This window comes from Excalfactoria chinensis, chromosome 5 (genome assembly GCF_039878825.1).
Source record: "Excalfactoria chinensis isolate bCotChi1 chromosome 5, bCotChi1.hap2, whole genome shotgun sequence".
Taxonomy (NCBI): Eukaryota; Metazoa; Chordata; class Aves; order Galliformes; family Phasianidae; genus Excalfactoria; species Excalfactoria chinensis.
The window spans coordinates 26,995,767-27,009,546 of NC_092829.1; the positions used below are offsets into that span (position 1 = coordinate 26,995,767).

The following is a 13,780-nucleotide window of genomic DNA, read 5'->3' on the forward strand; positions in this document are numbered from 1 at the left end:
AGATACTTAAGAAGATTGTAGGGAAAAAATTTCCCAAGATAATGGAAGGACAAAAACACCTAAAAAATACAGACAGAAACAGTCAGAATGGCAGAACATAAACACACCAAACCTCACAGCCCTTAAGAGAGATTTGGGTGAGCACAGGAATTTGCAGACACAGGAGTCTTATAACAGGATCCTGGCCTTAGACACAGTGTCCCACCAAACATGGACAGGGGAGAAGGGAAGGGGGACAAGAAAGCATGAGGGGGAAAAAAAAGAAAAGAAAAGAAAAAAAAAAAAAAGAAAAAAAAGAAAAATATACACATATGTATTTTACCTTTCTCAGATATAAGTTCTCCTGTGGTGCAAGTAACAAAATAGAAAGTATCAGGACCCCTGAGTGACCTCTGGACAGAGCAGCAGTTTGCCAGCCTGGCAAAGAACAGCACCAACAGCAGTGAAGTGATTTTCCTGTGCCGTCTCACCAAGAGAAAGCCCTGTGTGCTTGCCCCACTTTCCTTGTCAGGCCACAGCATTTGTGCTACAGGCAGGCAGGAGGGGGCTGCTATACAAAAGGCCCTTCCACCCCATGAGTCAGACCAAGATAGCCCAGCAGGGCAGCTGAAGTGATTTTCAGATGAGAGTGACTGAGCTTCCCCTTTGCAAGCAAACAGAGTACAGGGAAAGTTGCTGAGCATCAAGGCCAGAAGTAATAATCAAAAAGGAAAAACTGAAAATTACATCATTTGACACTTTTCACCCAAAAGAGTATTGACTCCTCATCTTACAATTTAGGCTCATATATTTTTAATTTTTACACAGAAATGCAGAAGCAAGTTACCCATTATTACTTGCGTATATGTTATTCATTTAAAATAGTATAGCAAAATAATGCTATTGAAGTCCAAAACCCAACTGACTGGTGAAGTATTCTTCTAAAAAAAGCAGCTCTGAGTTTAAACAGAATGAAGGAAAATCTAAAGATAATAATGAACAAGAAAGTGGCTGCTTCTGCCAGACCCATCAAGTTAAATGGCTCTTTGCATTGTTCAAAGCTGCATACCATTGTCTTCTGTGGCAGAGGGTAAAGAGAGGGAACTTTCACAGTTGTTCTGATGAGACAACAAATATAAATAATATTTTGACAGAGAGTTCATTGCATTATAATAAATAAATAAATAAATAAATCCATTTCTCCAACTCAACTAGAAATCTCCTTAACATGAAAAATATTGAGGGTGTATGTGGAGCCATCCAGTAACACTCAAAGGAAATGTGCCATTCAGAGCAGAACACACAGCATGACTAAAGGCTCTAAGTGTCTGGCATCACTTAAGCTTAGTTTTAAATACCTATGATAGACACTTTTGGGAACATGTTTCCCGAAAGTAGTGTCAAGGATTTCCTTCAGCATTAGCTGATAGGCTGAACTGGTGTTCCTATACCTAATAAGTACAAAAAGGATTCATTTCTACTTATGTGTGAAGTTTGTTTTTTCTGCGCTGGCGCTGGGATTTATTTCTCCTCCTGATGAAACATTTACCTCGCACTGCCTCATCAATATTAACCTCACAGATCAACAGATCTTCATATCGACAGAATAGGGAAGTCGATATCTCCTTATTATTATTTAATAAGTATTTCATTGTCAGTAACCGAGTGAGAACAAACATCTGTGCTGTGTAATGGCACACACTTTAATTTTGCAAGGCTACTCTCTTGCACATGTTTGACAGTAGAAAGTAACCTTTAGTGAAAATCTCCCAGTAATATCCGAGTACAAAATCACAACATGTTGAAGGACAATTACATTGAACAAAACGAGGTGTTTCTTAAGTCGTACTTTTGATATACAAATGTTGGATGTGTTTTACTGTGGCTTCTGACTATGATTGATAGGAGATGCATCAATTTCAGGTTTTGTGAATTTAAGTAAATTGTTGTCAGTAGTATAGCTTCTCTTTTGTATTTTTTTTTTCAAATTATCTCCTTACAGAGAATAGAGTATTACAAATTGAGAGAGGATATATGTAAAGCATCAATTTAGCTTGACTATCCACTTTCAACAATAAAAGGAAAATAGTTGTGATAGGGATGTGAGTACATCAGAGTTGTTCAGAAAACTCCAGAGTGTTTAAAAAACAGCACTGACAGTGGTGGGTTGGGGTTTTCTGTTTTGTTGTTGTTTATTTCTTTGGATTTTGTTTTTGCTTTTTCCTAAATAATCTTCAGTGTTTCTGTTTGGAAAACTCTTTGCTCACTTTTCCATTAAAAGGATAAATAGAAAATTAAAACAACAGCAACAACTAGCAGATCTTAGGGATATCCTTCATCTTTGCCCTCAGAATATAATTTCATTAGCAAAAAAAACCAACAACAATAACAAGCCAACAGAACAAACCAACCAACCCAACTGTATGAGCTGCTTGCAACTTGTGGGAGTTCATTAACCCTTTGTGGCTTGGAGGTAATACTTTATTTGACTCAAAACCCAGAGAGCTCTCTTTAAAACTGACAGTGATTAAGTATCTCAGGACTAGGCTTGCTGAGGTTCCTGCAGAAATTAGCTGTGTCTGATGTTAAACTAATTTTCCCTCAGCCGCTTCTTATCTGATGGTGTCTGACTTACGGTCTGGTTAGCTGCACAGATACTTTCTATTATGTTTTCCAACACACGGCCAGGACTTGTTTCCATGTATGTGTGTTGTGTCTATGTATCTACATGCCTGTCTGTGTGCATAAAGCAATGTATATGCTAGTTGTGTGTGGTTTTGGTTTTACCATCAGATTCTGTAAATGAATGCAGATACTATCTTCACATTACTATTATCCAAAAGAGGCAGCATGGAAGGGATTCTGTAAATGTAACGATACATGTTGCTGATTAAAAGCTGATGGTAACAGTTAATATATAAGGGGACAGATGAGTTTCTCGTCTAACTTTTTTTCAGAGGAAAAAAAAAAAAAAAAAAAGAAAAAAAAAAAGAAAAAGAAAGAAAGAAAATTAGACAGAAAAGAGCATTTCCAGATGTGACTGTAGTGGGCTTGATTTGAAGCGATTTTGTTATCTCTTTAATAATGCATGTAAGAATGCTCATGTGAAACGTTATGTTAAAACTCGATCCTAGCAGATATTTGTGCTTATGAATTGATTCCTTATCTATATTTTATGGAGATATAGCTCAGCACCAGATTACGGTGCATTATATCCCAGACTCCTTATTAGATGCTGTGTATCTCTCTGCGGTGCCTCCAGGCTTAAATTAAAAACAAAACTTAAGTAAAATTTAAAGAGACAACATTCAGAAACTTACTTTTTACAAAGCTTCTGGAAGTTCATAATTATTTTTGTCCCTAATAGGCTTTGCCTTTGAAATAATTTGATGGCTAGGTTTATAAATCCATTCGGAAAGATCTGGCATCCCAGAACCATTAACGGGAGCATATATCACAAAAATCATTTTCCATATGAATAATGGTGTACGGGATTTGGCTTAAATTGTCTGTTTTCATTTGATTATTATTATTTTTTCTTCTAAGATAATTTGGAGGGAGGCAGGAGGATCAAATTGAACACAATTTGGAAATGAAAGTTGGGTAATTGAGCTAAGTATGTTGAACTTGTCCATCACCTGTGACCTCCCCCTGGTTACACAGCACTACAAATACTCAAAATGAGGGGGCCTGTGGGACATAAATGGAGCAAGTGGGGTTCACCTGTGACCATATTACCCTGTAATCTGCTAACCTTACTGTGACTGAAGACAGAGGGAGCCTATCCCTCTGTGCTTGGACCCTCATACCCTCAGGAGTGGGGCAGGCATCCAGGTCCTGCAGTGGGGGATAGAATTAAGTTCCATGGGTACACCAGAACTCGCTGGTGTAGGGTGTCCCTCAGAGACCCCTACACCTGGAAGACTGCAGCCGTCCCTGTGTGTAAACCTGATGTTTTGCTGTTCATTCCAAAGTGATTATTCAAAACACCTTGGCAGCTGAGCCCTTTGCGCTTTCTGGATAATTATTTCTAATCGTGATTGGCAATAATAGTAATTGCCATATTCTGCCAGCACACAGCTGTAACGATTTCTTTTTATTATTATTATTTGGGTTAACAGTCGGCACTGACAACAGCAGCTCCCAGTCCTGCTCCCCCCGCAGGGGAGATCCGAGGTGCGGGGGGGAGGTGACCGTGGCTGTGAGAGGCTGTGCCCCCCCCCCGGCCGCGCAGGGGCTGAAGCTGCCACTGTAACGATGCCCTTAATAAGCCTGCGGGTCGATGCCAGTGAATCTTTGTGGGTTTATTTATTTTAACTAAATCGGCCGCATGAATCGAGGCTCCGTGACTCTAGCGGGGAGGCAGTCCGGGCTGGAGGGGAGAGGAGGGGGTGGCGGAGCTGAGGGGCCGCGGGGGCTGCGGGCTCCGTGCTGGCGGCAGCTCTCGGCCATCGCACGAAACCGGGAAAGGGCTACTGGCTCGGTGGTCGCCCTCTCCCCTTCCTCCACCTCCTCCCCCCTCCCCTCTCTGTTCTCGCCGCCTCGCAGGGCAAAGCCACGGGCGAGCACCCCTCGTCAGGCAGCGCCATACCCGTACCTCGCCGCCCCCCAGCCCGCTCCTCCCGTGACCCCGGGGATTACGGCGCCGGAGGGAACGGAGCTGGGTTCGGGGCCCGCAAACCGGAGCCCGCAGCCGCGCTCTGCCCCCACAGTGCTGCCGCCCGCCCCGTCCTGTCCCGTCCCGTCCTGTCGTCGTCCACCCCCGTCCCACCCGGCCCGGGAAGCTGCTCCCTGACGTCAGCTGTTTGCTCCGTCTTTTGTTCGGTTAAAAATAGCTTGACGCGGCAGCTTACCTGCGCCAGGCGCTGCTCGGGGCTGCGTAAGGGAAGGGGGATCTGGCGGCATCAATCATTTCCTTCTCCCTCGGATCTGGGATCGCCACACCTAAATTAATTATAGCAGCAGCCCGGAAAGCGGCTCGCGGTCTCCTCAAACAGCTTTTTGCTGCCTGGAGCTCATGGGAAAGAAAAGTTTCTGGATAGAGCAGAGCGCTGTTATCAGAGCTCAGTGCTCCTCACCACAATCCATTAAAGTATCTGTGTCGCCAAATACTAATATTCCTCCCGCAGGCTTTATTTTTTATTTTTCCCTTTGCATCTCATTCGTGGCCGTGTTGCAGTGCCACTGCACGTTGACCCAGTGAAATAATTGCATTACAGCAGATTACTCGCAGCAGACATTTATTCTTCTCCTGACTCTGCGCAGTTATTAACAAGTACGGGGTGCCAGGACAATGGGGAACTTCTCCTAATTGAAGAGGAGCAATTGACCTCTCCCTGTTGCCCTCAGTCTGAGGGCCACCCTGTGCGCTCTGTCGGCTCTCGTGTGCTTGCACACAGATGCACCCGCGCTCACGTACGCACAGCGCAGCAGTGATCCCTTATTTCTCAGAGAGATTAAAGAGAAACTTGAAACTGAGGACAAATTAATTGACGGGAAAATTGATCACTTGTTCCACTGTACTTTCTCCTCGTGCTGTAACGTAGCGCGGAGCTTTTGGCTGGGTGGCTGGCAGCCCGGCGTCCCGGGACCCCATCCCGCCGTGCGGTTTATAGGGCTGAAGTTTCCCAACCCGAGACCGTGCGTTATTGGGCCGTGCGCGTTGGACCCCGCACTGTGCGGACCCGGCGCGGCTGTACCTCGCGCACGGTTTTTCTCAGACCATCTCAGCGCAGCCGCTCCCCTGCCACAAACCCCTCCGCCGCGGACAGCAGCGTAAACCCTTCGGTGCTCTTTCGTTCCCGTTGCGCGCCCCGTAATTCTTTACAACGAAATTGCTTCCCCTCCGGTTCCTAGATTTTAATTTACTGAAGGACTGATTAGCTGTGGCTTTAAAAGGGCCAGGTCTGCGCCAGCTCGAGGCGTCACCTCTCACCTCCCGCAGCCCCGGGCCGGGGTCACTGCGGGGCCACGGCGGGGGCTGAGCGGGCAGCGCCGCTCCGGCTGCGGTTCCCGCCGCGCTACCTGCGCCCCGCGCAAGTGCTCTGCGGAGGGGAGCGGCAGCCCCGAGCTTGAGATGCTGGAATGAGGCGCCGCGGAAGATGCGGCTCTGTCGGGAGAAAATAATGGTGGGGTTGATTTTAGTTCTCGTCGCCCGATCCTAATGCCGCCCCTTCTTTTTATTGCCGGGGAGGTTGGGGGGGGGGAGGGGGGGGGAGGGGAGGACGGCCGGTCAGGGTGCAGCACTCTGCTTAAAGGCTTCGTGTAAACTTTGGCATTTCGAGGAATACCTTCAAAAACCCGGGTCTGATTGGATTCAGGAGTGTGCCCGGCTCACATCGATTTGTGGAGTCATCGGAGGTGTAAAGCTCCGTCGATAGCTTTTCAGGTCCAGTGCCTCTAAAGCAGCACATTCTGCCTTCTCTGCCGCCAAATCCTGGAATTAGTTTAACAGAAATACATACATATAATATTTTTCAGCTGTAAAAAATCATTTCAAAGAGGGGCGATGTTGTATGAGGAAACACTGCAATAAAATCCACAGATCTCTTCTGAAAAGATTTCACCTTGAACAAATGTTTCGAGTGTGTCAGAGCCTTATTAAAACTGTACCGTGGATTTTATTCTGACGATTGTGGCAACTACACAGGGTGCACATCATAGAAGTCTCGGAAGGGGGGAGGGGGGAGAAAGGGGAAGGCTAGAAATGAATTTCTTTTCGGATATGGACATTGAAAGGTGTGAGCACTCTTTTAATAGTTTCGATCTCTGTCAAAAGATCGATGTAGATAAAGGCAAACACTGAATATTCAGGAAAATGCAATTAATGTTATGGAGTTACCTTTCACTGCATGTACCGCTGGTGCGGAGCCATCGGTGTGTTTATTTTCCTAATGTCGCCCCAAATTCCAGCAATCCGCAGAGCAGTCACAGCCTTTTCCACGTGTTTATCATCGAGGTTGCAACAGGATTCGCCTCAATTGTTCTGCCTCTCAGTGTTTGCCTTTCTTCCCTTTCTGCATTTCCTAGTTACATTTGCTTTGGTTGCAAAAATAAACAGCGGAGTTTTTAACAGCAATTGGAGATGATAATGGTTACTGATCCCATTCTTTCCATCATAATCTTCAAGTGGTTTAAGATTAATGATAGGAGGTGTTTTAGCGAGGAGTGTGGGTTCTCTTCTCCAAAGACCATCGCTATGATAATTTACTTAAGATGTTGACAAGACTGTCAGTGAGGCTAATTTTTTATTAAGCTGCTCTGTAGCAACTGCAGATAGCGTTCGCTGCTGTTATTTAAGCACACGGTATTTTCGAACGCTTTCCTATAAATATTGTTATTTGCTCTCTGTCTGATGGATTTGCAATTGAGATGATTCCCCTTTGCCTTTGTTTCAAGAAAGGTATCTGCCGGTGTTCTGAGAAATATTCTCTGCCACCCTCCCCCATTCCCTACACCTTTTTAAAGGAAAATATATTCGAGCACCTCCTGCCTCGATGCAACGAGCCCCAGCTTCCATAGGCGTTGCTTTGACCGAACCCAGCACAAACCTGAGCCAGGTTTGACGGTGACACTTTGATTTTATTTCTATATTTTAACGGGCAAAACAATCCTGCCATATAGAAACGCTTACCTGTAGCTCCTCACAGCACAAAAGATCTGCTGTCTTTTTAATCTCGGCCGATTTTTTATATGTATATATATATATATATATAATTTATATGTGTATATATATAGATGTATATATAAAATTTATGTATTTATTTATTTGCTCTCGACCCATCCCCTCCAACTGATAGGTAAAATCCTTCTGGCCCGGCCTGGGGGTGTTGGGCCTGGCTCCCCAGAGCTACCGTGGGACGATGAAATCTCTCAGCGGATCGCATCAGTTGCTTTCACCCCTTCTGTCGTGTTTTCAATAAACAGAAAATCCCAGGCTTTTCCCCATACATTGCCGGCACCGTGTCACACTCTTTTTAGAGACATTGATAAGGGCTGTTCATTTTCTCTATGCAGGATAGGAAGTCCCGGGGAAGTTTGCGGAAGTTGAGCCCCACAGAATGAGTGGGAGGACTAGCGGAAGTGATACATGAAATTTTGTCCCTGTTCTCAGGGGGTTTGGACTGTCTAAAATAGAAATAGCGGCGATAATGAAAATAAAATTACAAAAATAGTAAAAAGAAAATACAATATTAAAGTAATAAAATAACTAAAATACCAGGAAAAAGAAAAAGAAAAAGGGGGGGGGGGGGAAGGAGGAAAGACAGAAAGAAAGAAAGAGAAAAAGGACCTGTGGGTTAGCAGCTTGCGCACAACCCTCGCGTCCCGCGACACCCGAACGCGGCTTCGCTCCTCTCGGCGAGGCGCAGCGGCCCATTGGCCAGCAGGGGGCGCTCCAACGTTGCGCCTGGCAGCCCGCACCCTGCCCACCGTCTCCGCGCTCCCGCATGAGCGCAAGCAACGCGCGAGCACCGCACACGTCCTCAAGCATTCCGGCTCCGAGGTGCTGCCCCGGGTCGGTTCTCCCTCCGGGTTCTCTGTGCTCGCAGCCCGCCCGGAGCGCCTCTCGCCGGTGAGGTGCGCGCCACGCGGTTGCCTTTTGCGCGCAGCTGGCTGCGCGGAGAGCCCTTCGCCTCCCTCTCTGTGTACTGTACATTATGCAACTTATTAAATACAACGATGAATTGTCAACATTTTTTTCGCCTGTTAGTTCCGCTGATCCGGGCAGGATTTATTTTCGGATCTCGGGTCCTGGAGCTATAATGCGCGATTTCTTTGCCTTAAATAAAATTGGTCAAATGTTGACAACCTTTAAGCCAATCTAACACTCAAGATTACTGATGGGAAACTAATGAGAAAATATCAGATCGTCCGGCCCGGGGGCCCCTAATTAAATCTTAGCTGATTGAAAAATAAAAGCGGGTTCTGGGGCGGGGGGAGGGAAGAAGCTCCGGGCTGAACTTTAGCTCTTATTTTGCGCCGTATTTCCCCAGCCTTCTCCGCCCCCCCTCTCGGCCCCCTCCCTCTGCAAAAAGCCAAACGTTATTTCGCCACTTATTTCGAGAGATCCGAACGCGACTATCAGTCCTGGCCCGGTAAATATTAAGGCCTTTAAGCAACGTGATTTAACTAATTAGAAAATTTACATCATTAAGTCTCAGGGAGAGAAAAAAAGGAGAAACAAATCTGTCAGTCATTTTAAAAGAGACAGGCCCTATTGAAGTGTGAAGAAATCGGCTCTAATTCAAAAAGGCAATCGGGCAGAAAAAGCCCTCAACATTACCCTGCTAGTTATTAATCAGAGGGGTTCCCCCCCGCTCCTTCCCTCAATGGCAAGAGCTGGAGCACATCGTTAGCTTCTCCCAAAGCTGCCGCGCGGTTCCCATTCAGTTTTTTTGCCACTCGTCCATGTCCCGTGTTAATAGCGGGGATTTGTCCACTCGAGGTTCATAGATTCTGAAACGTTTCCACCCTAGGGAAGCGGATCCGAAGGAAAATGAAACCCTGGGCTGCTTGCTCTAGCCCCAGCCCCGTGTCGGCGGGTCCCCGACGGCCGAGGGCTTTGTTTGCTACCCGCGCTCCGGGTGGGGACCGCCGACCGCCGCCCCGGTGCCCGCTCCTTGCTCAGGCGGAGCCGAGTGCAGGTTCGGGGCGAGCGGGGGCGGTGCGGGGTGCGGGGCTGTTCCCTGCTGGGGGGGCTGCTCGGGGGACCCGAACGAAGGGACTCCAGAGCACCGAGCTCTGTTCCCCCTCTCTTCCTTTCAAACACCCTCTGTAATCACCCTTCCGAGTGCTCGCCGCGGACTATGGCATAAATAATAAATACATCCTGCTCCGCGCCTTCTCCCTTCCTAATCTCGAGGAATGTGACGGTCGCTTTAATCAAATGAGCTTGCACTGCTTCTTCGGGGTTTTGGGGCTGATTTTGGGGATCTTAACCACTCTCGGGGTAAGGGCCTGTTTTAGATCTCACGATCCTGCGACTTCAGGAACTGAGCTCCGGTGAGCGTCACCGGGACGTAGTGTGTGTATGGGCAACAAGCTTTGGCAAAAATAAAAGATAAAAACAAAAAGAGGAAAAACCCTCTGATTCCCTCTCCCGTTGGCTTCCACACGCTAAGTTGCAGTGGGGCGCTCCCGGAACTGTGAAGGTGTCCCAGAGCCAGACACAGCCCTCAGCAAGGCTCCCCGCATCCCTGGCACACAACGCTGTGTCCCAGTCCCGCCGGCTCCGCGGTCATCGCCAAAACACAACAGAAGTGTTTCTCTGGCCCCCCTTATCGCCTCTGCGCCACCACCCCGCGAAGCCCCGCGGAGGCAGAGTCCTCTCCTAAAAGTGGGGTTTCGTTCACTGGAAGGACAGGAGAGCAGCTCCTGTTTTCCTTGCCCGTCTGCATCTCGAGTTTGTTACTCAAAAACGAGTTTCGTGAAGAAGGCCCTTCACAGAAACAACTAAACCAGCAGCAACCCCAAACCAATGCTAGCACAACCTGTCCGCTGCACGGGCTTGGGGCTGGGAGGCAGCATCGTAAAATTTACGGCGTCCTTAACAACTGCCAAGGAACAGCATTAACATTCCCTTTAATTGAGAAAGCATTGATTTTTAACTCTGGAAAGAACGCAACAGTAATTTAATTGCAAACTTTCACCGATATAGCAGCATCTCAGGGAGGCAACATTCCATCTTTAATAGACCTACTTTATGAAGTGATAAAACCAAAGAAAACCTGACAAACGGGCGGCTGCGACCGTGAGAGAAAAGTTATCTGCATTCTCTCTCCGTCTGTGTAGCCCAGAACACTGCATTGCCCCACGCAGGGGGACAGCAGAGACTGGGGTCCAGGAGCGGAGCAGCAGTTCGTGCTCTAAGTAACTGTTTGTCTTTACCAAGCGAGGAATGATGGACTGAGGGAATTCTTTTCGCAAAATGGGGGCCTCTTTTAGAAGCCCAACGAGTAAATGCTCCTTCCCTTCCCTTGTCCGCTAGAAAGAAAGAGAGAAAGAGAGAAAAGGATAGAGAGAAAGAGAGAAATAAAGAGAGAGAAAGAAAGAGAAAGAAAGGAAAAGAGAGAGAGAGAGAGAGAGAGAGAAAGATGAAAGAAAGAAAGAAAGAAAGAAAGAAAGAAAGAAAGAAAGAAAGAAAGAAAGAAAGAAAGAAAGAAAGAAAGAAAGAAAGAAAGAAAGAAAGAAAGAAAGAAAGAAAGAAAGAAAGAAAGAAAGAAAGAAAGAAAGAAAGAAAGAAATCGTTGCTAAAGGGAAAGGAAAGGGAAATCCCACCCTCGCCTTCTATCTTATTTCTGTATCGGTTTTTGGTATTATAGGAGAGTAAAGAAGTTTTTGTTTGGTGGTTTTTCATTGATCAGTCACTCTGAGCTAATGTAATTATCCTCATCAATAGAAGGCTGCAGAGAGAATCATTATGTGGGTGACATTGATAAATGATCGCCCAAGAGCTGCCTTTTCTCTTGGGCACCCCCACATGTGACCCTCCCACATACACAAGGTAGCCATAGAAACACCTTGAGGTCCTCAAACACTGCTGCAAATTGGAGAATACAGAAAAAGAGAGAGGCGTCCAACATCGCACCCTCCTGTCCCTGCCGCCGCCTTCCCACAGCGTGCAGCAGCTCCGCACCGCGCTCTGCCCGCGGCGCAGCCCGGCCCCGCTCGCTCTCACGGCACCACACTGGATATTTGCCGGGGAGAGGGCATGGGGATCGCTGCTTCTTTCCTTCTTTTTTCCTATTTTCCTATCGAGTTAAATCAAGAAGTCTCGGACATCGATTATTCCCTACGCGCAACACTTTGAAAATCACTCGCAGAGATGCGCACTCACAGCAGCCACCACCTCCCCAGCGCTGAAGCCGCTGGAAAATGGTTAAATCCCCCCCCCCCCCCTTTTTTTTTTTTCTTTTTTCTTTTTGTAGTCGTCGGGCCATGCAGGAAGGTTCTGCATTTCTAAGGCTAAGATTAATGCTTCTTTCCGGCCGCAGACTCCCTTTATATATAAGCAAATTCTGAAATATTGAAAGCAGTAATTGATTCATAATGATCCATAAATCGATGCGAGGAAGGGGCAGAGGGTGTTTATTTATTTTATTCCTAAAGCTGCACGTAGAAGGGCTCTGACACCGAGAGGGACGGAGGGGCGGAGCTGTTGGGCTGCGCAGGGTCATCCATCATCGCTGTCGCGGGGACTCTGCCCAGAGCAGCAGCCTCCTTCTGTCTCTCTTTCTCGCCACCAGAACTATTAATATTAAAATCTGCCTTCCAGCCGCTCCCCCACCACCTCTAACTCCTCTCAGTCCTTCTCAGCTCAGAGAAGCCAGGCTCCCTCAGCAGGCCGCCCCTCGCTCAGAGACAGTGGGTTTCATTAAAAATAAATAAATAAATACATAAATAAATGCTGTCAGAAGATTTGGGTACCACCCGCGAAGCTGCCCCCCGAAAGGGGTGCGTAGAGCCCTGCCGGGCGGAACACCCCCTGCCTGGCCCCTGCCCGAGGAAGCAGCGGCGTTGGCCTCGGACGGCCCTGGCACAGCCGCTGGGCAGCTCCCGGCGGCGCGGTCCCGTGCGTGTTGCTGCGCGCTCCCGCGGATCCCCGGCCCCAGCCCCTCCCGGCCCCGACCCCGGCCCAGGCAAACCTGGTGTGGCGTGGGGCAAGTTTGTCGCTCTCTCTGCCGCTAGGAGGGAGAGGGGGAGCGCTTGGCTCCCCCGGCATCTCCTCTTCGGCCCCTCAGCCCCTGCTGCCGCGGCGGACGGGGCCGGGGCGCCCCGTCCGAGGTGCGCCCGTTTCCTTTCTCTCTTCGCCTTAACCGTGGCTAAATCTGGAAGAAAAATCTCTCATTTGCGGTGACTCCGACTCCCAGCCCAGACCCACTGAGAGAAACGGAGATTTGAGATTATAAACATGTGTGTGTGTAAACAAAAGGTGTTTCTTCTGTTACCCCTCGTTTCCCACAGCATAAGCAATTTTTATTCAGACTAGCGTATTTTCTTTAACACTATACCGCTGTCAAAACATTATTCCCGTTTTGGTTGCTTTTGACAGCTGAGCAGTTCTTAAAAATACCAAAATCGGAACCCTCCATGCTAAACAGTAAATCTCAGATGGAGAAATCTCTGCACGTTATTGTACCTCGGATTTCAGCAACGCATCTCTCGAAGGGCACAGCCCAGAGGGGAAAAGAGAAAGAAAATAAAAGAACACAGCAATACACATATTTAGTTCATTACAAAACCAACAATCTCCCATGGATAAATCACTCCCTGTCCTTCCACCTGCGCAAGGACATTCTCTATCATTTCTCCTAAAACTGTAAGGAAATGATTTGCAGAAAAACCAAGTGCTGATTAAAAAGAAAACCTCCTGTTTAAAGTGCTACCACCACAAACCTTGCCTTCTTATTCTCCGCATCCTCAATGGTCAGAATTTGAAAATAGGAACCCGGGGTGTGCTCTTCTTTCAGTTCGATGTGATTTTAACCAGGACAGAGAGCATCAAAGCCAAGTGTGGAATTATCATCCTTTACATTTCATATGAGTGCCTTAAAAAGACGCCCACAACGCAGAACGCGACTGCTAAATAAATCCTCACATCCATTCCTCTGGCATCCTCCCTTCTGTTGCCAGCAGTGTGGGTCCGCTTACTCAGCTCAGAAATTAAACATTAACTCTGAGGCTGAAGCTCTTTCAACATTGCAGAGGCAAAAGTTTTCAGTCACAGTTTTAATGACGCTCCAGCCATTTGGAATGAGGAGGAGGAAGAAGGAAAGGGATTAGAGATCTACACATGGTTCCA

General features: G+C 47.3%; 1 protein-coding gene and 1 long non-coding RNA gene across 2 annotated transcripts in view; both read right to left on the minus strand.

The window, feature by feature from the left end:
* Positions 1-5,068, minus strand: part of LOC140252831 (uncharacterized) — a 93,163-nt gene extending 88,095 nt beyond the window's left edge. Inside the window, exon 1 of the long non-coding RNA XR_011903739.1 lies at positions 4,833-5,068. This is a non-coding gene — a long non-coding RNA (uncharacterized lncRNA). The remainder of the gene's footprint in view (positions 1-4,832) is intronic.
* Positions 5,069-5,218: 150 nt separating this feature from the next.
* Positions 5,219-13,535, minus strand: LOC140252829 (uncharacterized). The gene is made up of 4 exons (XM_072337969.1): positions 13,375-13,535; positions 12,624-12,806; positions 6,270-6,415; positions 5,219-6,088 (listed from the first exon to the last, which is right to left on the minus strand). The coding sequence occupies exons 1-4, from the start codon at positions 13,394-13,396 to the stop codon at positions 5,696-5,698; spliced, it is 744 nt and encodes a 247-aa protein (XP_072194070.1). The 5' UTR covers positions 13,397-13,535; the 3' UTR covers positions 5,219-5,695.
* Positions 13,536-13,780: the final 245 nt, after the last annotated feature.